The 26,887-nt window shown below is 42.9% G+C and overlaps 1 protein-coding gene across 2 annotated transcripts in view; it reads left to right on the forward strand.

The window, feature by feature from the left end:
• The first annotated feature begins 4,482 nt into the window (after positions 1–4,482).
• Positions 4,483–26,887, forward strand: part of LOC139471594 (E3 ubiquitin-protein ligase MIB2-like) — a 32,609-nt gene continuing 10,204 nt past the window's right edge. The window contains exons 1-15 of one of the 2 annotated variants that reach the window (XM_071253972.1): positions 4,483–4,579; positions 6,858–7,082; positions 7,688–7,859; positions 8,977–9,083; positions 9,629–9,826; positions 13,722–14,149; positions 18,049–18,153; positions 18,598–18,702; positions 19,649–19,780; positions 20,230–20,334; positions 20,950–21,106; positions 21,962–22,137; positions 23,164–23,318; positions 23,953–24,109; positions 25,632–25,786. In XM_071253972.1, the coding sequence (XP_071110073.1) occupies positions 4,501–4,579; positions 6,858–7,082; positions 7,688–7,859; positions 8,977–9,083; positions 9,629–9,826; positions 13,722–14,149; positions 18,049–18,153; positions 18,598–18,702; positions 19,649–19,780; positions 20,230–20,334; positions 20,950–21,106; positions 21,962–22,137; positions 23,164–23,318; positions 23,953–24,109; positions 25,632–25,786 (2,456 nt within the window). In that variant the 5' untranslated portion in view covers positions 4,483–4,500. The remainder of the gene's footprint in view (positions 4,580–6,857; positions 7,083–7,687; positions 7,860–8,976; positions 9,084–9,628; positions 9,827–13,721; positions 14,150–18,048; positions 18,154–18,597; positions 18,703–19,648; positions 19,781–20,229; positions 20,335–20,949; positions 21,107–21,961; positions 22,138–23,163; positions 23,319–23,952; positions 24,110–25,631; positions 25,787–26,887) is intronic. The other variant, XM_071253973.1, reaches the window with a different exon arrangement.

Consider the following 26,887-nt stretch of genomic DNA (forward strand, 5'->3'; position numbering starts at 1 on the left):
TATGGTAATATGCAATGTGAAGAACAGTCGTACAATACCAGTACTGATCGTAATATGGCGAATGTGACATGCAAATTACCTGCACCCTTTATTTGCATTTCTTTGCTGTACAGGATATAATTAAAGGAGCGACTAAAGATAGATCGAGGTCCGGAGGGGCTGGGCAAACTATCAATTTCCGAAACACTCCCCCCATCCCTAGAAACTAGACCTTTTCTTCCTCTTATTGTGTTCAACTACTTGCGTATTGCCCTAAAGAAGGGGCATGGATTTTTTTAAATATTATATTTTATGCTCAGGGTTTAACTAACACAAAGAATTATACGTCAGTGTCGTAGCTTCTATCTGGTACAAAAAGCAATTGTTTACACTGTGAAATCGTTACAAAATGATATAGTCCAAGTTTTAAAAGAATGTGCTGCAGTGTGTTCTACTTTCAGTTGTTTGTTATCGTTGTTCTACTTTCAGTTGTTTGTTATAGTTTTTCTACTTTCAGTTGTTTATTATAGTTACAAGAATGAACATGTTGACCATGATACCAGAGTGAAAAATGTCGTTGATGAGTGGTTCGATGTTGTTGTGTTTGCTACAGTTCTTAAGGGAAGCGGGATAAGTGTTTAAAACAATTGTAATCAACATGATTGCTTACATTTTAACTTTCCCAAGCTACACCCCTGATCGTTGGATCTCTGTGCTCATAAAACAAATGTTGTAAAACTTGTGTGTACGGTTTCTACTTTCCTTGAAAAAATAGATTGCCTTCTCTGAAGCAGTAATATTCCATGAATATCAAGGCACGTGTACACAAACAATGGATTCACATATGGGGCCTTGGGTTCAAGCGACAATTATCCCTCTGCCTTCTGCATATCTGATTGGTTGGTTGGTTGCTTTATTGTTTAACACCGCACTCAGCAATATTCCATCTATATGACGGCGGTCGGTAAATAATCGAGTCTGGACCAGACAATCCAGTGATTAATATCATGAGCATCGATCCACGCAATTGGGATCGATGACATGCATCAACCACGTCAGCGAGCCTGGCCACCCGATCCCGTTAGCCGCCTTTTACGACAGTGGGACGATGTGTTTCGTCTTTTGCATTCACAAGAAAGTCGTAGCTTTTTAAAGGGCTTTTTACATATGACGCTTGCTCAGGCTTTGTTCGATCTGGATTACAACCTTCAAGGCCTTGGTATAAGCTTCAAAATCTTTTATGGTAGAATTCAAATTCGAAGCAATAGCGACAAAAGTGATGTCCGATGCAGTTCCCTATTTTGACATAATGTACTCGACTTGCCTTTGCATGTGTTTGTGACGGATGCTACTGGTGGGGCAGGATACGCTCACCTTTTCGCGAACACCTGGTGTCATCACTATTTGATAGTGATTCATAAACAGATACTTAGGATGTTGTGGGAATCGAACAATGGATATTTCTTATGATTCTGGGTTAACATATTCTTTCAGTTTGAGAACGTTCAAATCACTACCATAATGTCAGTAATGTACATTTGTATACATGCTAGCTTTCCAGCACATTATTGGGAATCAAGTTTACCTACGCTTGTCATATCTTGCAAGACACATGTAATCTACTCAACGTTTCTTTACGTTTTGACCCGTGAAGATTCCGGGGTAGAATAGGTCTTCAGCAACCCATGCTTGCCGTAAAAGGTGACTATGCTTGTCGTAAAAGGCGACTAACGGGATTGGGTGGTCAGGCCCGCTGACTTGGTTGATACATGTCATCGATCCCAATTGCGTGGATCGATGCTCATGATATCAATCACTGTATTGTCTGGTCCAAACTCGATTATTTAAAGACCGCTGTCATATAGCTGGAATATTGCTGAGTGCGGCGTAAAACAACAAACCAACCAACCAACTCATCCTATCGGATACCCATTCGCTGATGGGTGAGCAGAGGCATATATGGACCAAATTCACTCGCCCAAGGTGACTCGTCATCGTGACGTCATTGTTCAGGAATGAAAAAAGAAACTGATGTAGCTCTCGCAGTTTTTTGCCTGCCACATATACGCTGGTAGACCAACGCTACAATCATCAGTGGGTTAACGCAGTGGTCGTTCATGTGCAAATCACACTTCTGTAGAAGTAAAACAGGCCATAAGAAATTTCTGCCAACAGCAGAGTTCATTGTACGATTCTGACTGTATCATGAGCATGTGTTTATGAATCACTTTCAAATGAACATCTCCTGTACCACCATTGGCACCCGTCACAAACACATGCAAAGGCAAGGCAACTGTTAAACTAAAAGGCACCGGAGCATATGGTACAAGTCAAAATAGGGAATTGCCTCTGACAAATTTTATCACTAATGCCAGTGTTTAAAATACCCACCTGTCCGACAGTCTGAGACGGTCTATTTTGCTGACGGGCGGCCATTTTTGAAAAGTTGCACGTCCGACGGTTGGGAGTTTGATAAAGTTACTATGTTGACAATCCACCAGTTTATTGTTATTTTCTGAGAACTATCATTAAACAGTAATGTTCCTATGCTTTCCCTTTTGTGAATTTTGTTCTCCAGTCTAGAAAATTCTGGACTGGCAACATTTTATCTGGTTTGGTAATCTTGCAATGTTGCCAGTCCGGTTATCCGACTGAGTTTTATTCACTGCTAATGCATCTAGTTTGGAAAAGTCCTTCACATGTATTCAATAGAAGATAAGTATGAACGAAGCGGTGATTGACACTCGCTCACAATACACAGGGGACAACTATACGACCGCCCTCGTGATCTAGTGGTAGAGCGTCCGCCCGGAGAGCGGAAGGTCCGGGGTTCGATCCCCGGCTGCGTCATACCAAAAGACGTTAAAAGATGGTACTTGTTGTTACCCTGTCTGGCGCTCGGTATTAAGGGGTTAAAACAAGGACTGGTCGGCTTGGAGTCAGTATACTGTGTCTGAGTGGGGTATTCATGTAAAACTGCGGCATGGTATCTCAGTGAGCTAGCACTATAAATCAGCATCAGTCCGGACTAGTACAAGCAGCCACACAAACACACACACGTACATGCACGTCGCTATATAAGTGCAATAGTCTTGGACGCGACGTTAAACCACATTTCACCACCACCACCACATTTATCTATACAGATACCAGTGATGTGAGTGTAAAAGCGACCATGTTAAGGACGTACAATGTCACCCAATATGTGAAGCCCAGTGTAGGTTATATCAACAATGTTGGGCTAAAGTTACGCCTACGTACTTACAACATAACAATGAGAGGAAATACATGACAAAGACAGGATGAAACTCACGGATTCATAAAAACAAAACGTTTCACTGCGAGTTACGGATTCATAAAAACAAAACGTTTCACTGCGAGTTACAAATCATGTTACAGGATCTTGAAAAAATCTTGATCAGGATATCTGCCGATCTGCATTCAGAGGATTTAACTTCATTAAAGTGAGGTATTTAAATAATATCTATCTTTCCAATTTACAAAAGAATCGGTTAGTGTGCATTCTGGTGTGCAAGACGCGCTTATTATCTTCAGCGCCAAATTCACACTCAACTGTAGAGGCACAGGAAAATCACTCACTGTGTCGACAGTTTTTTTTAAAGAAAATATGATTGAAATATTTATTTTTTAAACAGTTTCAACACATATAGATAAAATAAAGCAAAACAAAATAATTTATTTGATCTATGTAAAGTTTTCTGAGTAAATGTTAAATGCGTTCACATTTATGTGTAACCCTTCAATTACTAACGTGCAGCGACATTCCATTGATGGCGTCACGCAGCGATGTTACTATGTAGTGAGGTCATAGCAGGACGTTTGGGCTCTACTCCTATTCCCTTGTGCCTAAAAATACGCGACCTGTTGTAAAATGGGAATTAATTCACTATTTGTTTGAAGTGTAATGCCGTATCTTTGACTCAGAGTCTTTCATTCTCGGCTGTACCGCGAGAGAGATGCGCAGAGAACACAAAGGCATACTAATATCCTATTTTTTTACCACTTAAAAATGTTGCTAAATTGGGACCCTATATTCATTATGTTAATAATAAAATAGGTTGTTTCATTTTTTCAGTAACTACTCTGTTAGACATCCACCGACCCAGTATAAATCAGAATTAGAATTTTAAACATTATTTCTACTTCCTTATGTTCATATAGCAAGGGTAGGTTTTTCATTTTAATCAAAATATTATTTCTTTTATTTCACTCACCGATCATTTAAGGGGAGTGACCTCAATTCATGTTTCTTTATTATTTTGATCATATTTGCCCACCGACTTAAAATATTCCGAAAACAAGTGACTAGTGCAAGTTTTGATTAGAACTAGAGTTATCCCCACGAGTTCTAAGTGGTCTCTTCCGTGTTCACTGTACGGCCCATGGCTATTTTCGCTTTCGATGCACCGCGTTGTAACACGACAAGCTCAACATGACTCAACTGAAACGATAAGGAATACGGACTGCTCTGCTTCTATAAATAGCGCTCAAAGCGAATCTATGTTTTTCCCAGTGCAGCTATTTATAGCCGCACGTCATCAGCGAATAACATTGGGACAGTTGTTATTATCTTGTTCAGGTACGTTATTTGATTAGGAATATGGCGAATAACCACACGAAACTTCAATATGTTTATGAATGCTTATATATCGTGCACAGCTGTCTCGCCTCTGCTTCCGACTGTATGCATAACATCCTGTATAACATAGGGTGTACCATAACTTGTTTGCTCACCAGTGTATGGTTTAAGTTTCCTGGATGTTACCCAGTCGTAAGGGTGCATTGTTTCGTATGACCGGCAATATCTAAATCTTAATGTTAGCAACCCGTTTGCTCCTCAGTGATCAGATTCCACATTTTGGACTTCTCAGAAGTGGACGTAAAACCCTTAAATGATGTTAATGATGATGGTGATGATGGTGTAGGTTATGTTAACGCCAGTGATCTTTGCTCTCTTTGTGGTGATACATATCCTGTGATTTAGTGTCCGATGTTCCATGCATATCAGGTCAGTTTGGTTTCTATGCATGTTGGTAAATCGCAATCATTTGTCTTATTAGAATGCAGGGCGGTCGGGCAGCCTAGTGGTTAAAGCGTAAGCTCGTCACGCCGAAGACCTGGGTTCGATTCCCGACATGGGTACATTGTGTGAAGCCCATTTCTGGTGTCCCCCGCCGTGATATTGCTGGAATATTGCTAAAAGCGGCGTAAAACCTCACTCACTCACTATTAGAATGCATGCTTAACAGCATTTAAATGGTGTGCATGAAGGGGAAAAGTGCATGTACCCTGGTCTCTCTTTCCGTTTAATGATACATATCAGGATCTCAGAAACACTCGACATGCATCTCGAGACGTGAGGGGCGATCGGGTAGCCTAGTGGTTAACGCGTTCGCTCGTCACGCCGAAGATCCGGGTTCGATTCCCGACATGGGTACAAACTGTGAAGCCCATTTCTGGTGTCCCCCGCTGTGATATTGCTGGAATATTGCTAAAAGCGGCGTAAAACCACACTCACTCACTCGAGACGTGTGCAACAAAATTCACATACGAAATATGTTCAATTGTGTTTTGGGTTTCTCACACTGAGATATATATTTGGACGAATGATAGTTCATTGGAGGCTTTGGTTTTTATTGTGTACACAGTGGTTAGCCTTATTACTTATTAATCTTGTTTAATATGCCGACTCATGTAAATAAAATAGCGAATATTGCAATCCATGGTGGAAGTTTCACTTGTAAATAACGACTGAAAAGCATATAAGCGAACACGTTTTTTTATTCTCACATTCAAATTACAATAATATGATTGTGAACACACAATGCCATTTAGAAAGTGGTCAACTGTAATAACACTTTCTTAGTAAAGAACAGATTCTCGTACTTTTTGGGGTTCAGACCCGTTCGGGATTCGAACCCACACCCACAGAGTGAGGCATACAAAGTCAGCCATCTAACTCACTCAGCCACCGAGGCTTCCACAAATATGAAAGTCCGACACCTACTGTGTGTACTTTTGTTACATTTGACCACTTTCTGAAAGGCATTGTGTGTCCATAACTTTCGGCCATGGGACCCAGGCCAATTTACACTTTTCAGAGGTATACATAAAGTACGTGATCTAGACTACCAGTTGTCCGGCTTTCTCTGGCGGTGTGGGTTCGAATCCCGAACGGGACTCAACCCCCCGAAAGTACGAGAGTCTGTACTTTACTAAGTGTTTATCCCAAATAGAACATTTGTTATAAATAAATTGATTATTCACAATAACATACAATTCACTTGCTGACCACTATTCCTCAATCTCAACAGAAACAATTGATGTAGCAGTTAGTGTTAACAATTACCGTATTCGACGAAATAAGCGCCCCGCTCTAATAGGCGCCCACGACGATATATGCATATATATTGGCTAGTGAGAAATACCAATTATAATTAGCGCCCCTTCCGATTGATCAACACTTATTTACTCGCGTATAATACGCACTCGTGTGTTATATCATGGACCCTATCGTATTAAGTGTCCATGGTTATATGCACCCTTAATTATGGGCAATTAAATTCTGGAAAAATGTATCTCCCGTATATAAATATTTCAGGCTGTCAGCATTAACCACGAAATTGATCTTTCAACTGTTTTTTTTCACCAAAATAATATTCTAATAAGAGCCCCCTATTTCTAATTTTGAGAGTGCCCTGGACGCTAATTACGTCGAATACGGAAACACTATTTCTCATTCATAAACCCCTGCTACTAAAATCCAAATCGTACAATAGAATCTTCTCATGATAATGGACATCGCTTTTGTCGCTTATATTTAGTATCTTCTTTGATATTATTTCGAATTTAAACAGGAAGGAAGGCACATGACAGCATTATGTACGAGGGTCTCCGAGTTGTGCGAGGTCCTGATTGGTCCAGCGCACAGAGTGATGGAGGTGAAGGTCACGTGGGTACTGTTGTGGCACTAGAAGGCGCAGGTCGTGTTGACGTCATTTGGGACGGTGGTCAAAGAACGACGTGTAGAGCAGGGAAAGACGGCAAACATGACCTGAGAATCCTCGACTCTGGGACCATAGGTGGGGATCTAATTTGTTTGTTTGACATCGCATTGTTCCGGCCATATGAAGGCGGCCTGCATTTAACTCCGTGATTGATAGTACGAGCAACTTTCCACAACATCGGGGCAAGATGACACGCAATTAACCAAGTCAACCTACCTTGTAACCCCATCAATTTAGTCGCCTTGTACAAGCATAGGAGGGGGCACGGGTGGCCCAATCGTCTTAGGCGCCGCGATTCGCTGTGCAGAGTTGCGTCCCTTGGGCACGCCAGAAACCTATGATTGTGGGTTCGAATCCCGGTTCGCCCCGATTATGTTTCTAGGTTTGTCAGCACCATACCCGTGCTCATGAGTTTCACCGAACTGGTAAACGTCTGAGGCCTGCATCACTTCGGGCTTTCATCCCACATGAAGCTGACACGCCGTGATATAACTGGAATACTGTTAAAAGCGGCGTTAAACCCAACTCGCTCACTCACTCACTCACTCACTCACTCACTCACTCACTCACTGCTAATGAAATAATCGTACAAGGAACTCTGCTCTCAGCAAATACTTCTCATGAACATGTTTTTCTCACTTTCATTGAAAAGTTCTAGCATGTAAAATATCTAATTTCAGGAATACGTCACGAGGGTGTCACGTGTGAGGGCTGTGACACAACAGACTTCTACGGCACGAGATGGGCGTGTAAACAATGCAGCACGACAAATCTGTGTTCAATGTGTTACTCAACAGAAAGGCACAACACAAGTCACGTGTTCCTTCGTCACGACACCCCTGGGGATACCGGGTATGGGGAATGTCCTTGGTTGATGCCAAACTGAAAACGATGGCAGATTAACACAATTTTGCAATGTGGTTTGGTTTTACTGTAAAGAACAATCCATAATTTGAATGATGAGGAACGTTGCCCTAGCATCCAATCTGGCCGACCTCGGCATTCATAGTCTGAAAATCGTAGACATATCGGGTTTTTTTCTACAATCACAACGCTTTTAAAATGTTACCAGGCAGAAAGCAACTCGTACATGTATGATACCAGTATCAAAACCATCGAATAACCATGTTTTTCTTCTTTCATATGTAGCCATCTTCAAACATGGGTGTATACTTTTTCTTTGCAGTTTATATACATGTATATATAAGAATTCGTTATGTGTTCATATAATGTTCGGGGCGGTCGGGTAGCCTAGTGGTTAAAGCGTTCGCTCGTCACGCTGAAGACCCGGGTTCAATTCCCGACATGAGTACACTGTGTGAAGCCCATTTCTGGTGTCCCCCGCCGTAATGTTGCTGGAATATTGCTAAAAGCGGCGTAAAACCATACTCACTCACTCATATAATGTTCATCACTATCTTGCCTATTATACTCTGTGGATCTGTTTCGGCAGGGGGGCACGGGTGGCCCAGTCGTCTAAGGCGCCGCGTTTCGCTGTGCAGAGTTGCGTCCCTTGGGCACGCCAGAAACCTATGATTGTGGGTTCCAATCCCGGTTCGCCCCGATTATGTTTCTAGGTTTGTCAGCACCATTCCCGTGCTCGTGGCATGGGTTTCACCGAAGTGGTAAACGTCTGAGACCTGCATCAGTTTGGACTTTCCTCCAACATTAAGCTGACACGCCGTGACATAACTCTGTTAAAAGCGGCGTTAAACCCAACTCACTCACTCACTCAGTAAAATTTTCAGTTATTACTGCATACACTGATGCTGTATGTATCTCCTATTTGAGTGAGTGAGTGAGTGAGTATGGTTTTACGCCGCTTTTAGGAATATTCCAGCAATATCACGGCGAGGGACACCAGAAATGGGCTTCACACATTGTACCCATGTCGGGATCAAACCCGGGTCTTCTGCGTGACGAGCGAACACTTTAACCACTAGGCTACTATTGGAATGCATCGTTTCAGAGTTGAGGTAAAGAAAAGAACGACTTGTCTGATGTTACGCTCCCTCGGGCTCTACCCCGGGGCCAGGGTTGTGAGGGGAGAGGACTGGAACTGGGGGAATCAAGACGGTACGTCAGTGATACAACCAACCATGTCTCCAACCAATCGGTCAACAAAACAAACCTGTTGAAATTCAAAATTGAAATTCAGTAAGAAAATGGTTGATTGGTTGATTTGTTGTTTAACGCCGCACTCAGCAATATTCCAGCTAAATGATGGCGGTCTGTAAATAATCGAGACTGGACCAGACAACCTAGTGATTAATATCATGAGCATCGATCCACGCAATAGGGATCGATGACATGCATCAACCAAGTCTGACCACCCAATCCTGTTAATCGCCTCTTACGACAGGCATAGTCGCCTATTACGGCAAGCATGGGTTGCTGAAGACCTTTTCCACCCCGGATCTAAACGGGTCTGTAACAAAGTGTGGAGAATGTTATCCCAACGCTATGTACGCGACATAGTTTTGTAATTATTTTTGCAAAAACTATCAAATAAGTACTTATTGCTCGATGGACCAATGCTACTCTTTATTTGCTATTTTTTATTGCCAAGATGGAACATGTATTGTTTGAAATATTAACACCAATGTACGTTGCCCTAACAGGCGGCAGCGGAAAAAAAGGTACGATCACTGAGATGCATGACGAGCCCAAGGCCGGAAGGACAGGCACCACAGTGAGGGTGAAGTGGGATGTGGGTCCCTCCAATCTGTATCGGTTGGGTTATGAGGGCAAGGTGGACATCAAGTACGTGGAGGAGGCTCCATGGATGTACTACTTCAGGGACAACCTGCCTGTCCTGGGTGAGATACAGTTTCATATATTTGTTCATATCAAATACGACCGCCTCCGTGGTCTAGTGGTAGAGCGTCCGCCCGGAGAGCGGAAGTTCCGGGGTTCGATCCAAAAGACGTTAAAAGATGGTACGTGTTGTTACCCTGTCTGGCGCTCGGTATTAAGGGGCTAAAACATGGACTGGTCGGCTCGGAGTCAGTATACTGTGTCTGAGTTGGGGATTCATGTTAAACTGCGGCATGGTATCTCAGTGGGACTAGTACAAGCAGCCAAACACACACACGTGCATGCACGTCGCTATATAAGTGCAATAATCTTGGACGCGACGTTAAACCCAATTTCACCTCACCTGACCTCACCTCACCTCACCATATCCGTGCTCGTGGGTTTCACCGAAGTGGTAAACGTCTGAGACCTGCATCACTTCGGGCTTTCCTCCCACATTAAGCTAACACGCCGTGATATAACTGGAATACCCTTAAATGCAGCGCTAAACCAAACTCACTCACTCATAACCATTACGTTAAAATGTGTTGGTCGTGTGAGTGCAAGTGTCATTGGTACAATTTATATGTTCGATCTGCGTGAGGACTTTGACAAAGCATCACATTAATCACGTTGTCGTTGCTATCGTTTCATTCACTGATTTGGGCGGTCGGGTAGCCAAGTGGTTAAAGCGTTTGCTCGTCACGCCGAAGACCCGGGTTCGATTCCCGACATGGGTACAATGTGTGAAGCCCATTTCTGGTGTCCCCCGCCGTGATATTGCTGGAATATTGCCAAAAGCGGCGTAAAACCATACTCACTCACTCATTCACTGATTTACCCCATTTGACACTTCGGGTCGATGTTACTTTGTATTCAGGTAGTGAAGCAACAGAGAGGGAATACATATCCATGATTTGTCATCAGTTACTTATACATGCTTGTGCAAAAGGCCACTGTTTCTGTTCTACTGGAAATATTGATGACACAGTGTACGAGTGAGTGAGTGAGTATGGTTTTACGCCGCTTTTAGCAATATTCCAGCAATATCACGGCTGGGGACACCAGAAATGGGCTTCACACATTGTACCCCTATCGGGAATCGAACCCGGGTCTTCGGCGTGACGAGCTAACGCTTTAACCACTAGGCTACCCGACCGCCCCACACAGTGTACGAAGCATAATATTAATAATATGCTGGATGCAGCACTTGCGACGTGGGCGTAACTTACCACTAACTGCACCACTCATTGGACAACAGACGGTCTATTCACAAACCTATATATCCTATACAGTAAACTACGTTTATAACGAACACGCTTATAACGAACTGCCGGATATAACGAACTTACTTTTTTGCCAGCGACTATTTGCTGTAGTTATGCTGTATATATGCATATAACGAACTTCGGCTATAACGAACTAAAATTAGTGGTCGCTTTGAGTTCGTTATAACCGTAGTTTACTGTATTTCTATGCACTGGTTTAGCACTGGGTCTTACTCATGATAGAAAAGTCGTAAAGGTGTTATCGAGAAATAAATATCAGCCAAGTCTGTTCTCTAAGCTGTCTTAGAGCTAAGTTATCTTAGGTTTACGACAACAGCTTTGAGCTTACGACAGGTAAGATGGCGGCCAAATGTCGCCATGTTGAAGAAAATGATTCGACAGTAAGAGACTATTGTAGGACTGGGACGGGTAACTCGGACCCATGGTTAGACACGTGATATATTGTTTAATGACAAAAAATATCTAGAACACTTCGGTTACACTTACAAGTCACTAATGTTCGCTTTTCTTTCTGACTTGGCACCCATTCCTTCTGACTTTTCATATGGTTGAATAAAGATATAATTTAAGTCAACTTCAGTGTATGTATAACCAGAGTGTTTAGTACTTGTATCAAAACACGTTTTGCCAGGGCTATGCTGAAAATCGGACACTTTGAGACATCTCTTGAGACCTGCAGAGTAGGGTCGGGTAAGAGGGGTGGGTACCCGGGTAGGGTCGGGTAAGAGGGGTGGGTACCCGTGTAGGGTCGGGTAAGAGGGGGTGGGTACCCGGGAAGTAAATTTGGACTCGTCCCACCCCCTATCACTTCTGACTACTTTGCCGAGTATTTTCCATTTGTACTTTCGAAACACGAACAACAGATACAGAAAACACGTCACAAACATCGCGACCCGTGAAGATTCCGGGGTAGAATAGGTCTTCAGCAACCCATGCTTGCCGTAAAAGGCGACTATGCTTGTCGTAAAAGACGACTAACGGGATCGGGTGGTCAGGCTCGCTGACTTGGTTGATGCATGTCATCGATCCCAATTGCGTGGATCGATGCTCATGATGTCAATCACTGGGTTGTCACTTTAACATTCTTTGATGCCCGTATTCCTTGCCCAGGTAGATATGTATCCGTTCTGTCAGATTTGAGAAGGAAATCCTGAACACATCACAATGCATACAGGATGCATACAGGATGTCCCGCAACTGCGACGTGGCTAAGGCAACGCTCCCTGATAGCAAAATGGTTAATTTTGGAGACAATGTTATCATCGGAATACACCAACCTAAATAGCAGACCTCTCTCTCTCTCTCTCTCTCTCTCTCTCTCTCTCTCTCTCTCTCTCTCTCTCTCTCTCTCTCTCTCTCATACAGTAACACGTGCACAAACCCAATTTTACCTTTGTATACATGGTGTACAGAGATCTGTCTGACGTATAGCAATATTTCGTATTTTCCCTAATACTCTTGCATATGGGATCGCGGTTGCCAATGCCATACAATCTCATTATCAAAAGACCTTTCACTCTGATACGATACCTCTCTAAAAGAAGATCTGAGGGGTGAGTGAGTTAAAATTTAAAAACACATCGGCAGTATCTCAGCGTTTTCAGTATTTTCCGCCCAATAACAGCCAACAGATGCACTACTGGAAAGATCTCCGGGGGATTGCTCAGAACCGAATTTTGACGGAAGATGTTGAAAATCGCCTGCCGGTTATTGTACGGAATTCTGTTGACGGCGGTCTGTAAATAATCGAGTCTGGATCAGAGAATCCAGCGATTAATATCATGAGCATCGATCCACGCAATTGGATGGATGACATGCATCAACCAAGTGAGCGAGCCTGACCCCCCATCCCGTTAGTCGCCTCTTACGACAAGCCCAGTCGCCTTTTACAATAAGCATGGGTTGCTGAAGACCTATTCTACCCCGGATCTTCACGGGTCTGTTGATAACAGAGGCAGATTTGAATCCATTGCTTCGTGCAATTAATGCAATGAGACGTGCTTGTCTTGGTGTCGCGTTTGTAGGCCTGCCACGCCCAGTTCTCATTGTAACCCCACCAGTTTAACGGTACTAGTTCCACAGTCGAGAAATTATACTTTTTGATTTGTCACCCCTACTCCCACCCCTATCGTACCCACAATTCGCCATTTTGTCTGTTCAATCAGACACTGCAGGGGCGGTTGGGTAGCCTAGTGGTTAAAGCGTTCGCTCGTCACGCCGAAGACCCGGGTTCGATTCCCCACATGGGTACAATGTGTGAAGCCCATTTCCGTGATATTGCTGGAATATTGCTAAAACCATACTCACTCACTCACTCAGACACTGCACTTTAACGCGTGTGCTCAGCTCAACTGCATTTGGCTTCTGCGTGCACGCGCATCACGTGCTGTTCATGCATTGTGTGAAATGTCATTGTAATTAGTTCTTGTGTTCAAATGCAACACCACAATATTGTAAATGTACACCTCAACGGTAGCTCAACTCAAATCATTAGTTCCCTTATGTTTTGTCGGTAGTATATCGTATATTTGAAGCATCAGCATAAGTGAAGCATAATTAGTGGATTATATCATATCGAAACGTACACGTATACTATAAATTGATTCAATCAAAAATGTTAATGATATAGATGTGGTGAAGCGGACAGACGCTGTTGTCAGCACGGAGATAGATGTGGTGAAGCGGACAGACGCTGCTGTCAGCACGGAGATAGATGTGGTGAAGCGGACAGACGCTGCTGCCAGCACGGAGATAGATGTGGTGAAGCGGACAGACGCTGCTGCCAGCACGGAGATAGATGTGGTGAAGCGGACAGACGCTGTTGTCAGCACGGAGATAGATGTGGTGAAGGGGACAGACGCTGCTGACAGCACGGAGATAGATGTGGTGAAGCGGACAGACGCTGCTGCCAGCACGGAGATAGATGTGGTGAAGCGGACAGACGCTGCTGCCAGCACGGAGATAGACGTTGGGTGTAAAGTGTGCATACAGTTGGACAAAGATGGGATGAGACGAGTGCAGGCTGACAAGGGCGGTTGGACAGCAAGCATGGCCGAGGTTTGTTGACAATGTTCAGAGCGTCGTGTGCTCTACTGAGGAGGAAAGAAGTGGTAGAAGTAATAGTAGCAGTAGTAGCAGTAGTAGTTGGAGTAGTAGTAGGATGAGTAGTAGAAGTAACACAAACAGTAGAATTAGTAGTAATTTTAGTAGTAGTAGTAGTAGTAGTAGTAGTAGTAGTAGTAGTAGAAGAAGGAGTAACACTAGCAGTAGAATTAGTCGTAATTTTAGTAGGAGGAGTAGTTGTGAGTGAGTGAGTGAGTGAGTGTGGTTTTATGCCGCTTTCAGCAATATTCCAGCAATATCACGGCGGGGGGCACCAGAAATGGGTTTTACACATTGTAGTAGTAGTAGTAGTAGTAGTAGTAGTAGTAGTAGTAGTACTAGTAGTAGTAGTAGGAGTAGTAACACAAGCAGTAGCAATAGTAGTAGTAACACAAGCAGTAGCAGTAGTAGTAGTAACACAAGCAGCAGCAGTAGTAGTAGTAACACAAGCAGTAGCAGTAGTAGTAGTAACACAAGCAGTAGTAGTAGTAGTAGTAACACAAGCAGTAGCAGTAGTAGTAGTAACACAAGCAGCAGCAGCAGCAGCAGTAGTAGTAGTAACACAAGCAGTAGCAGTAGTAGTAGTAGTAACACAAGCAGTAGCAGTAGTAGTAGTAACACAAGCAGTAGCAGTAGTAGTAGTAGTAACACAAGCAGCAGCAGTAGTAGTAGTAACACAAGCAGTAGCAGTAGTAGTAGTAACACAAGCAGTAGCAGTAGTAGTAGTAACACAAGCAGCAGCAGTAGTAGTAGTAACACAAGCAGCAGCAGTAGTAGTAGTAACACAAGCAGTAGCAGTAGTAGTAGTAACACAAGCAGCAGCAGTAGTAGTAGTAACACAAGCAGTAGCAGAAGTAGTAGTAACACAAGCAGTAGCAGTAGTAGTAGTAGTAACACAAGCAGCAGCAGTAGCAGTAGTAGTAGTAACACAAGCAGTAGCAGTAGTAGTAGTAGTAACACAAGCAGTAGTAGTAGTAACACAAGCAGTAGTAGTAGTAACACAAGCAGTAGTAGTAGTAACACAAGCAGCAGCAGTAGTAGTAGTAACACAAGCAGTAGCAGTAGTAGTAGTAACACAAGCAGCAGCAGTAGTAGTAGTAACACAAGCAGTAGCAGTAGTAGTAGTAACACAAGCAGCAGCAGTAGTAGTAGTAACACAAGCAGTAGCAGTAGTAGTAGTAACACAAGCAGTAGCAGTAGTAGTAGTAGTAACACAAGCAGTAGCAGCAGTAGTAGTAGTAACACAAGCAGCAGCAGTAGTAGTAGTAGTAACACAAGCAGCAGCAGTAGTAGTAGTAACACAAGCAGTAGTAGTAGTAACACAAGCAGTAGTAGTAGTAACACAAGCAGCAGCAGTAGTAGTAGTAACACAAGCAGTTTCAGTAGTAACACAAGCAGTAGTAGTAGTAGTAACACAAGCAGTAGTAGTAGTAACACAAGCAGTAGTAGTAGTAACACAAGCAGCAGCAGTAGGAGTAGTAACACAAGCAGTAGCAGTAGGAGTAGTAACACAAGCAGTAGCAGTAGTAGTAGTAACACAAGCAGCAGTAGTAGTAGTAGTAACACAAGCAGCAGCAGTAGTAGTAGTAACACAAGCAGCAGTAGTAGTAGTAGTAACACAAGCAGCAGCAGTAGTAGTAGTAACACAAGCAGCAGCAGCAGTAGTAGTAGTAACACAAGCAGCAGTAGTAGTAGTAGTAACACAAGCAGTAGCAGTAGTAACACAAGCAGTAGCAGTAGTAGTAGTAACACAAGCAGCAGCAGCAGTAGTAGTAGTAGTAACACAAGCAGTAGCAGTAGTAACACAAGCAGTAGCAGTAGTAGTAGTAACACAAGCAGCAGCAGCAGTAGTAGTAGTAACACAAGCAGCAGTAGTAGTAGTAGTAACACAAGCAGCAGTAGTAGTAGTAGTAACACAAGCAGTAGTAGTAGTAGTAACACAAGCAGTAGTAGTAGTAACACAAGCAGTAGTAGTAGTAACACAAGCAGCAGTAGTAGTAGTAGTAACACAAGCAGTAGCAGTAGTAGTAGTAACACAAGCAGCAGCAACAGTAGTAGTAGTAACACAAGCAGTAGTAGTAGTAACACAAGCAGTAGTAGTAGTAACACAAGCAGCAGCAGTAGTAGTAGTAACACAAGCAGCAGCAACAGTAGTAGTAGTAACACAAGCAGCAGTAGTAGTAGTAGTAACACAAGCAGTAGCAGTAGTAACACAAGCAGTAGCAGTAGTAGTAGTAACACAAGCAGCAGCAGCAGTAGTAGTAGTAGTAACACAAGCAGTAGCAGTAGTAACACAAGCAGTAGCAGTAGTAGTAGTAACACAAGCAGCAGCAGCAGTAGTAGTAGTAACACAAGCAGCAGCAGCAGTAGTAGTAACACAAGCAGCAGCAGCAGTAGTAGTAGTAGTAACACAAGCAGTAGCAGTAGTAACACAAGCAGTAGCAGTAGTAGTAGTAACACAAGCAGCAGCAGCAGTAGTAGTAGTAACACAAGCAGCAGCAGCAGTAGTAGTAGTAACACAAGCAGTAGCAGTAGTAGTAGTAGTAACACAAGCAGCAGCAGTAGTAGTAGTAACACAAGCAGTAGCAGTAGTAGTAGTAGTAACACAAGCAGTAGCAGTAGTAGTAGTAACACAAGCAGCAGCAGTAGTAGTAGTAACACAAGCAGCAGCAGCAGTAGTAGTAGTAACACAAGCAGTAGCAGTAGTAGTAGTAGTAACACAAGCAGCAGCAGTAGTAGTAGTAACACAAGCAGTAGCAGTAGTAGTAGTAACACAAGCAGCAGCAGTAGCAGTAGTAACACAAGCAGCAGTAGTAGTAGTAGTAACACAAGCAGCAGCAGCAGTAGCAGTAGTAACAGAAGCAGTAGCAGTAGTAGTAGTAACACAAGCAGTAGCAGTAGTAGTAGTAGTAACACAAGCAGCAGCAGTAGTAGTAGTAACACAAGCAGTAGCAGTAGTAGTAGTAACACAAGCAGCAGCAGTAGTAGTAGTAACACAAGCAGTAGCAGTAGTAGTAGTAACACAAGCAGTAGCAGTAGTAGTAGTAACACAAGCAGTAGCAGTAGTAACACAAGCAGCAGCAGTAGGAGTAGTAACACAAGCAGTAGTAGTAGTAGTAACACAAGCAGTAGCAGTAGTAGTAGTAACACAAGCAGTAGCAGTAGTAGTAGTAACACAAGCAGTAGCAGTAGTAACACAAGCAGCAGCAGTAGGAGTAGTAACACAAGCAGTAGCAGTAGTAGTAGTAACACAAGCAGTAGCAGTAGTAACACAAGCAGCAGCAGTAGGAGTAGTAACACAAGCAGTAGCAGTAGTAGTAGTAACACAAGCAGTAGCAGTAGTAGTAGTAACACAAGCAGTAGCAGTAGTAACACAAGCAGCAGCAGTAGGAGTAGTAACACAAGCAGTAGTAGTAGTAACACAAGCAGTAGCAGTAGTATGACTTGTGTTTATATGTTGAGCTGGAAGCACACGTGTAAGCACGTGTTATAAATAATTCTTGTCAAAAGGTGAGAGTACCAGGACATTTCACGGAGCTACAACTGGCATGTCAATTAATGAAATACATTGTTTGTCCTATGTGCATAGTAAATGATTACCAAGTTCACCATTAAGGTAAATCATTAGACCTACGAGATGGAGCCGACAAATGAAGAATAATGATATTGGCGAATATGGATTCACACAACCAATCAAAGGATTCTTGCCAGCCTAAGGGACGAGTCTCTATTCGAAGCTCGAGGTTTTCAAATAAAGATTTTGGTAAAGGTTCAAAACCTACATAACTTGGGCTTTCCTCCCGCAGATATACTTATACCAACTCACACACTATTTATTGTTGTAATTATTTTAGTGTCAAGGAGAGATAGGAACGGTTGCAGACTTTCCCTGCGATGGTGTAGCAACTGTCTTGTTTGAAAATAGAAGATACAGATTGGCCACTGAAGCCCTTTTAAAGGTACTTGTTATAGATCAGTCATAATATAAAGCTGCACATGTTAAATTATTATTGAAGCATGCACTCGTTTATTTTCCATGAGGCTAAGAATCACTGACTGATGATGTGATTTGTAATGCTCAGTAGTTAATTAAAAGAAAAGGGCAAAAGAGATGCTGTTGAGGGGAAGATTTCTTTTGAATCAAGAAGCTTTGTTGATGCAATACAGATCAAATCCCTGGTCAAAGTCCAACAACGTCTAGCATCATCCATCAGGCGGAAATTAAAGAAAACGCTGTCAATACTTTCTTCCGAACATTAAAAGATGCATTGTCCAATAGCTATACAGATGTCACAAGGGATAAGCTTGCTGCCACGGATGACATTATTTGGTCTCCTTAGGTTCGCAATGCATACTGGTTTTGTGTTTCATCTTGTACGTCTCTGTTGTTCCCTGGGGAGTAGGTGTATGACCACAGCCCAGGCGACGTGGTCCGGATCCTGGATGATAAGGAGAAGGTTCGGATGCTTCAGGAAAGTCATGGAGGATGGAACGCCAAAATGGAAAGGGTAAGCAAACAATAACTTGAAGTGACTTTGCTTCTCTGAATTTCAGTTATATGGCTCCTTGTCAACGTTTTGCAACGTTCTGCATGACCTTAGCGTTTACAGTAACCAGCACAGTGCTGATAGAAAAGGATCATGATGAGATCACAGCTCTAATTCGAAACCACGATCATCAATGCAAGGGTCGAAACTTAGATGATTAAGATACATGTTCCCTCCAATACCTAATAAATAATAATTCAGTGCGCACATAACGAAGGAACATACTCCAGAAAGTACAGTAGACGTGATTAATAATTAATACAATCTGACCAAATATATAAGGTCGGTTTGCAGTCTACAGAAACACTAGAGGTTTCTGTCTGTAAATGGTATTTAGTATGTTTTACACAACACTCAGACAATAAACTTTAATCGTTTTCTTTTATCATTCGTAATGGAATATTCATTCATGGAGTAAATGATTTTCAAACAGTATGTCATCCATCTCCGCGCCTCGGACTCTAACCATTTTAACGATTAGACACTAGGTCCTCGTGCTCTAATCTATACTTATAAAAATAATGAACTCAAACTTTAGGTAAACGGGGGCACGGGTGTCCTAGCCGCCTACAGCTCCGCAATTCACTGCCCAGAACTGCGTCCCTTGAGCACACCAAGAATCTATGATTGCGGTACGAGTTCCTGTACGCCCAGATTATGTTTCTGGGTTTGTCAGCACCATACCCGTGCTCGTGGGTTTCACCAAAGTGGTAAACGATACGCCTCATATAACTGGAATACTGTTAAAAAGCGGCGTTAAACCCAACTCACTCACTCAATTAAGTTAAAAGCCAAAGCAAGAGACGGTTCTGGAATTATTCTGATGATACTGATAGTACAAGCTGTTTATGATATAACCATGATAGAAGACGCGGTTATTTAAGAGGACGACGGTGGTATTTTTCAGTTCCTGGGTAAAGTTGGTCATGTGAAGAAGGTGGACAGCGATGGAGATGTGGTGGTTGTGTTTGGGTCGAAGAAGTGGTATTTCAACCCTGGCTGCTGTGTCCCTGCTCCGGGGGAGATTGAGGAGATACAGGTATTCATTATAGATCAGTCATTATATAAAGCTGCACATGTTGAGTTATTATTGAAGCACCCTCTCATCTCGTTTATTTTCCACGAGGCTAAGAATCACTGACTGATGATGTGATTTGTAATGCTCAGTAGTTAATTAAAAGAAAAGGGCAAAGGAAATGCTGTTGAGGGGAAGATTTCTTTTGAATCCAGTAGCTTTGTTGATGCAATACAGATCAAATCCCTGGTCAAAGTCCAACAACGTCTAGCATCATCCATCAGGCGGAAATTAAAGAAAACGCTGTCAATACTTTCTTCCGAACATTAAAAGATGCATTGTCCAATAGCTATACAGATGTCACAAGGGATAAGCTTGCAGCCACGGATGACATTATTTGGTCTCCTTAGGTTCGCAATGCATACTGGTTCTGTGTTTCATCTTGTACGTCTCTGTTGTTCCCTGGGGAGTAGGTGTATGACCACAGCCCAGGCGACGTGGTCCGGATCCTGGATGACAAGGAGAAGGTTCGGATGCTTCAGGAATGTCATGGAGGATGGAACGCCAAAATGGAAAGGGTAAGCAAAATAATAACTTGAAGTGACTTTGTTTCCCTGAATTTCAGTTATATGGCTCTTTGTCAACGTTTTGCAAATGGAGGTCTGCATGACCTTAGCGTTTACAGTAACCAGCACGGTGCTGATAGAAAAGGATCATGATGAGGTTGAAGCTATGATTCGAACCCATAATCATCATTTTTTGCAGGGCAAATGCAAGGGGCGCACCTAGCTGATAATAACTAAAATAATTATGAAAAAGATACTCCACTGCCTTATACTTCAGATAAAATGGGGGAACGGATGGCCCAGGCGGCTAAGGCAGAGTGTGCTGAGTGCAGAGTTGCGTCCCTTGGGCGCGTCAGAAACCTATGATTGCGGTTCGAGCTCCTGCTCGACCCTATTATATTTCTAGGTTTGTCAGCACCATGCCCGTTTTCGTGGGTTTCACCAAAGTGGTAAACGGCACGCCCTCATATAACTGGAATACTGTTAAAAAGCGGCGTTAAACCCAACTCACTCAATTACAAAACACGGTTCTGGAATTATATTGATGCTACTGATAGAACAAGCTGTCTATGATATAACCATGATAGAAGACGCGGTTATTTAAGAGGACGACGGTGGTATTTTCAGTTCCTGGGAAAAGTTGGTCGTGTGAAGAAAATGGACAGCAATGGAGATGTGGTGGTTGTGTTTGGGACGAGGAAGTGGTATTTCAACCCTGCCTGCTGTGTCCCTGCTCCGGGGCAGATTGTGGAGAGCCTGGAAGATAGTGATGATGACGACTGGGGTATTTATGTTAATCTAGCTAACACACACACACACACACACACACACACACACACACACACACACACACACACACACACGCGGTTCGTAATAGCCGTAGTTCGTTAAAAGCATATATACAGCATATATACAACAAATGGCCGGGACTAAAAAATTGGTTCGTTATGTCGATCAGTTCGTTATAAGCGTGTTCGTTATAAACGCAGTTTACTGTATTGCTGACACATTAATTTGCTTTTGTCTTAAGTGTGTGCACATGTCAGGAGTGATCACAATAACCTACTCCTATAACGTAGTGCTGTTGAAAGGGTATATTAGATTACAATATGTTTTAACTGCGAAGCAAGTTATCAGTCTGGTGGTATATACATCAACGAATCTATCCACGAGTCCGGTGTTTCCACACCGCCTTTGGTTGCAGGGACAGACAAACATGTGTCGCACATTTTACAGTCGTGGTGTTAAATATCTGATATATCTTAGGTTTTGAACATGAACTCAGCAGAGACACGATTGAATAAGTTAGACCACCATCTTATAAAAAGTTTTCCAACTCAACTGAACCGCACAGCTTTAGAAAATATTCATCCATGTTTGATGGTGGTCATGATTGAAACAAGCAAGAAATGGTTATTCGGTGAGAATGTATTTGTATCGGATATCAGAGGTGTGGTTTGTACCTTAAGTTATCAGTGTCTCGGCTACTGTTTTTAGCCCAGTAACGTTTTGAGATCGTTTTTTTAACAGGCTGTGCAAACATGACAACAAGATTATATGGTCGCAATGGGAACTGAATAATGTTATGTTTGAGACTTAATTATTTATGAAAATTGCAAGTATGTACTTTTTTTATCAGACCAATTGCCAGCAATGGGAGGTATGATGGGAGATTTACTAGAAAATTTTAAGAGGTTCGTGGACTCATCTGGAGGACTGTCATCATCTGCACTGGACACAGGGGGCGTGACGGAGGCCATCGATAGGGGGGACCTCGACTTAGTGAAAGCCATGATACAGTCCAAGCCCCAGTTGGTGAGCTCTTGGTGTTTAGAGGTCTACATGTACATGTGGCAATTCCGGGTCGGAATTGATGCCCAGTACCGCATGCTCGTCTTCAGGGCAGACTGAAATTGGGGATCGGATGTACAGGATCTGTGACTGTCTGATTGGGCGAATGAGAGTGAGTTTGGTTAAACGCCGCTTTGAACAGTATTCCACTGCGTGTCGGGTTAAAGTGGGAGGAAAGCCTTAAGTGACCTTTGGCTCTTTGGTGAAACCCTCGAGCATTGGTATGGCGCTGACAAACCCGGAAACACATCTGGGGCGAACCGGGATTTGGACAAGTGAAGATCCGGGGTAGAATAGGTTTTCAGCAACCCATGCTTGCCATAAAAGGGGCGACTAACGGTACTGGGTGGTCAGGCTCGCTGACCTGGTTGATACATGTCATCGATCCAAATTGCGTGGATCGATGCTCATGATGTCAATCACTGGATTGTCTGGTACCAGACTCGATTATTTACAGACCGCCGTCATACAGCTGGAATGATGCAGAGTGCGTTAAACAACAAAAAAACAAAAAAAGGGATTTTATTCCCAAGGGATGCAACTTTGCACAGCGAATTGCGACTGGGCTACCTTCTGCTCTCCGGTCGGACGCTCTACCACTAGGCCACGGATGCGGTCCCATTACATGAACATGATGAAACTAATCACTATGTTTTTTATCCCCGTGAATTAACAGCTGCTCCTCGGTCTGTAAATGCATCGTACGTATGTTTTGCAGTTGATATTTAAGAAAGCATCTGATTATGGTGTTTTCCGGGTAAATATCCCATATCTAGATATCGAAACATACACGAAATAGCGGCGTGACGGGGATTTAGTAAAATGACGAAAATGGCGATATTTACGATGTACCCAATCTTGCTTTGCTCCAACTAACTTCGGATGATATCACATATAATTACGATACGGAAACACACCAAGCTTATAATCTATATAGCATGTATCGGGCAAGCCGTACCTAGCTAACTAATAGTTTCTATTATAATACAGTTATCACAACAAACCGGACTCCAGAATCTGACACCATTGATGAAAGCATGTCACGTGGGCAATATGGAGATAGCACGCTTCTTGCTGGACAGTGGCGCTAGCCTTGAGACTCAAGGTCATAAGGGAATCACCGCCCTATCTGCAGCAATTATTGGGTGAGATTGTCAGACCAGGCATGTATCTGTGGTCAAAGATCTTGACCAGTTATATAACATGAATCAAACGACTGTGCAAAAAGGCAGGGATGCTCCTAGAGTGAGTGAGTGAGTATGGTTTTACGCCGCTTTTGGCAATATTCCAGCAATATCACGGCGGGGGACACCAGAAATGGGCTTCACACAGTGTACCCATGTCGGGAATCGAACCCGGGTCTTCGGCGTGACGAGCGAACGCTTGAACCACTTGGCTACCCGACCGCCCCTGCTCCTAGAGCTGCATACAACAAGCTCATGGTAATTTCGTCTGTGGTGATTCAAATTTTCAGGTGTGCAAGTAAGATGCATGGTCTACTGGCTCTGGTCTATCTACATTCTCACAACGTATGTGTCTCCATGTTTGTCCTGTCGTGACCATTATTACAACTCTTCTGTCATGTTAATTCCAGTGAGAATGAAGTCATAGCAACGACACTGATCGAAAAGGGCGCTAACAATACAATGGCCACTCAGCAACTTCTTTACGTCTCTCCCTTCCCCCTTTGAACAGCTAATGCATTGTAACCGCGAATATTCAGACAGATCCCTACGTTCATTCTTGTAACACTACAATATTCTTCTTCATCTTTTATAGCAAGAAGGAGGCCATTACGACCATGCTGATACAGAAGGGCGCCGACATCCATCACAGGCACCGCAACGGGCAGACAACTCTTCATCTTGCTGTTCACAACAGACATCCCAACATCCTCAAAGTTCTCATGCAGAAGGGCGTGGACGTCAATGCTACGGTAGCTATTGTTGAATAGAATCAGTGAATTGTGTACATGTATGTGTGTTCCTAAATCCTATGTCAGTCGAAATTTCTCGTTATTTCAAATATATTCTTAAAATTTCGAGTTCTTTCTCGTTATTTCAATTATGTTCTGGTAATAGATTCAGCTAAAATAGATCACTTTCTTTCACACTAATATTTTTTTATGTGATGATAATTGAGTAAGTGAGTTCAGATTTATAGTCACGTCGGCAGTATTTCAGCCATATCATGTGATGATAAAAAGTTATGTTTTTTTTATTATTCGTTTTATTTAAGAATGGTCACGTGAGTGAATGTTGTGTCACTGCTATTTTGCATTTTACGCCCAATCGTAGACGTTTTACATTTACCGGGCTGTTACGAATATTTGAGACCCGTGAAGATTCCGGGGTAGAATAGGTCTTCAGTAACCCATGCCGTAAAAGGTGACTATGCTTGTCGTAAAAGGCGACTAATGGGATCGGGTGGTCAGGCTCGGTGACTTGGTTGATGCATGTCATCGATTCCAATTGCGTGGATCGATGCTCATGATATTAATCACTGAATTGTCTGGTCCAGACTCGATTATTTACAGACCGCTGTCATATAGCTGGAATATTGCTGAGTGCGGCGTTAAACAACAAAACAACCAACCAACCAACCAACCAATATTTGAGCTACGTCACGGTGGTCTTTTACAAATTCGAGTTTGGGCCTGAGAGATACCAGGGGTTGATAGTACTGTCGTGCTTCGCGTACGATGACAAATTATGAGCCAAGTCAAGCACTGAGACGCCTTCGATACTCATGTGAGTCGGACCCCTATGGTGTCCAGGGACAATTAGGTCGCCCGGATCCCATGTCTGTAGTAAAAGACGACTAGTATGGATTGGGTGATCAGGTATTGGTGTGTGTTGACTGCTTGTGCTTGAGTTGATTGTGCCGCGGTGGCATAGGCCGTTGTTCATGTTTTAGCCACTTATTTGTCTGGTTTACATTCGATTATTTACACGGCGGAGTTATTTATGGGATTTTGCTAACCGGGGCCATGAGAAAATATTATATTGTTTTACGTTCTAAAAATTATCATTATCAACACATTTCGCCCGGCATACAAGAAATCTCACTGAACCACCAAACACACATCGATATATGTCATCATTTAAACACAGAAACCATTTACATTTTCAAACATATACATTCGCTCAGTACTTGTCCATCAAATAAACTGAATGGGGTCTCGTGGAATGGGTGTAAAAGGAGGCGCGGTCGTGTAGCCTAGTGTTTAAAGCGTTCGCTCGTCACGCCAAAGACCCAGGTTCGATTCCTGACATGGGTACAATGTGTGAAGCCCATTTCTGGTGTCTCCCGCCGTGATATTGCTGGAATATTGCTAAAAGCGGAGTAATAACTCACTCACTCACTCTCTCACTCACTCACTCACTCACTCACTCACTCACTCACTCACTCACTGAACGATTGGCCTGAGTGAGATATGGATGCAACCTCTTTTTCAGGACCATTCCGGAGACACCCCTCTTCATGACGCTATCCATTTACAAAATGATGAATGTGCGAAGATTCTTATTGAAAGCCCAAACACCAATCTGCAGCTCTGTAACCGCAAGGACTTCAACGCCCTGCACTACGCCTGCTTAAGGGACCATGATACGTTAGTATGGAAGGACACATTATCTTTATGTCTTGATCTATGTGACGGTGGCCTCAAAGTAATCGAATCCAATGATCGATAATGGGAGCAACGATCCACGTCGTTGGGGCACGATGACACGTAATCAACCAAGTCATCCACCCTGACACCCTCATCCATTTGGTCGCTTACGATATGCTCCCCCCAATTATTAATTTCAAGGGCCCAAACAGGACCATCTTCCCGAGGCAAGAGAGTTAACTGACTTTAAAAGTTTCAACCCTTGCCGAACTAGGCTTGAATTCCTGGGCTCGATCGTAGCGCCACCAGTGGCTGTTACGAGTTAAATCCGTTCTATGCCTCTCCTATGGACCAATCGGAGTCCACCTCTCGTATTACTTTCATATTGCTATGGTTACTCTGTCATGACATGCCGATTCTTTCATATTGCTATAGTTACTCTGTCATGACATGCCTATTCTTTCATATTGCTATGGTTACTCTGTCATGACATGCCGATTCTTTCATATTGCTATAGTTACTCTGTCATGACATGCCGATTCTTTCATATTGCTATAGTTACTCTGTCATGACATGCCGATTCTTTCATATTGCTATAGTTACTCTGTCATGACATGCCTATTCTTTCATATTGCTATGGTTACTCTGTCATGACATGCCGATTCTTTCATATTGCTATAGTTACTCTGTCATGACATGCCGATTCTTTCATATTGCTATAGTTACTCTGTCATGACATGCCGATTCCTTCATATTGCTATAGTTACTCTGTCATGACATGCCGATTCTTTCATATTGCTATAGTTACTCTGTCATGACATGCCGATTCTTTCATATTGCTATAGTTACTCTGTCATGACATGCCGATTCTTTCATATTGCTATAGTTGCTCTGTCATGACATGCCGATTCTTTCATATTGCTATAGTTACTCTGTCATGACATGCCGATTCTTTCATATTGCTATAGTTACTCTGTCATGACATGCCGATTCCTTCATATTGCTATAGTTACTCTGTCATGACATGCCTATTCTTTCATATTGCTATAGTTACTCTGTCATGACATGCCGATTCTTTCATATTGCTATAGTTACTCTGTA

This window comes from Haliotis cracherodii, unplaced genomic scaffold, assembly GCF_022045235.1.
Source record: "Haliotis cracherodii isolate W230 unplaced genomic scaffold, xgHalCrac1.p SCAF_23, whole genome shotgun sequence".
Lineage (NCBI taxonomy): Eukaryota > Metazoa > Mollusca > Gastropoda > Lepetellida > Haliotidae > Haliotis > Haliotis cracherodii.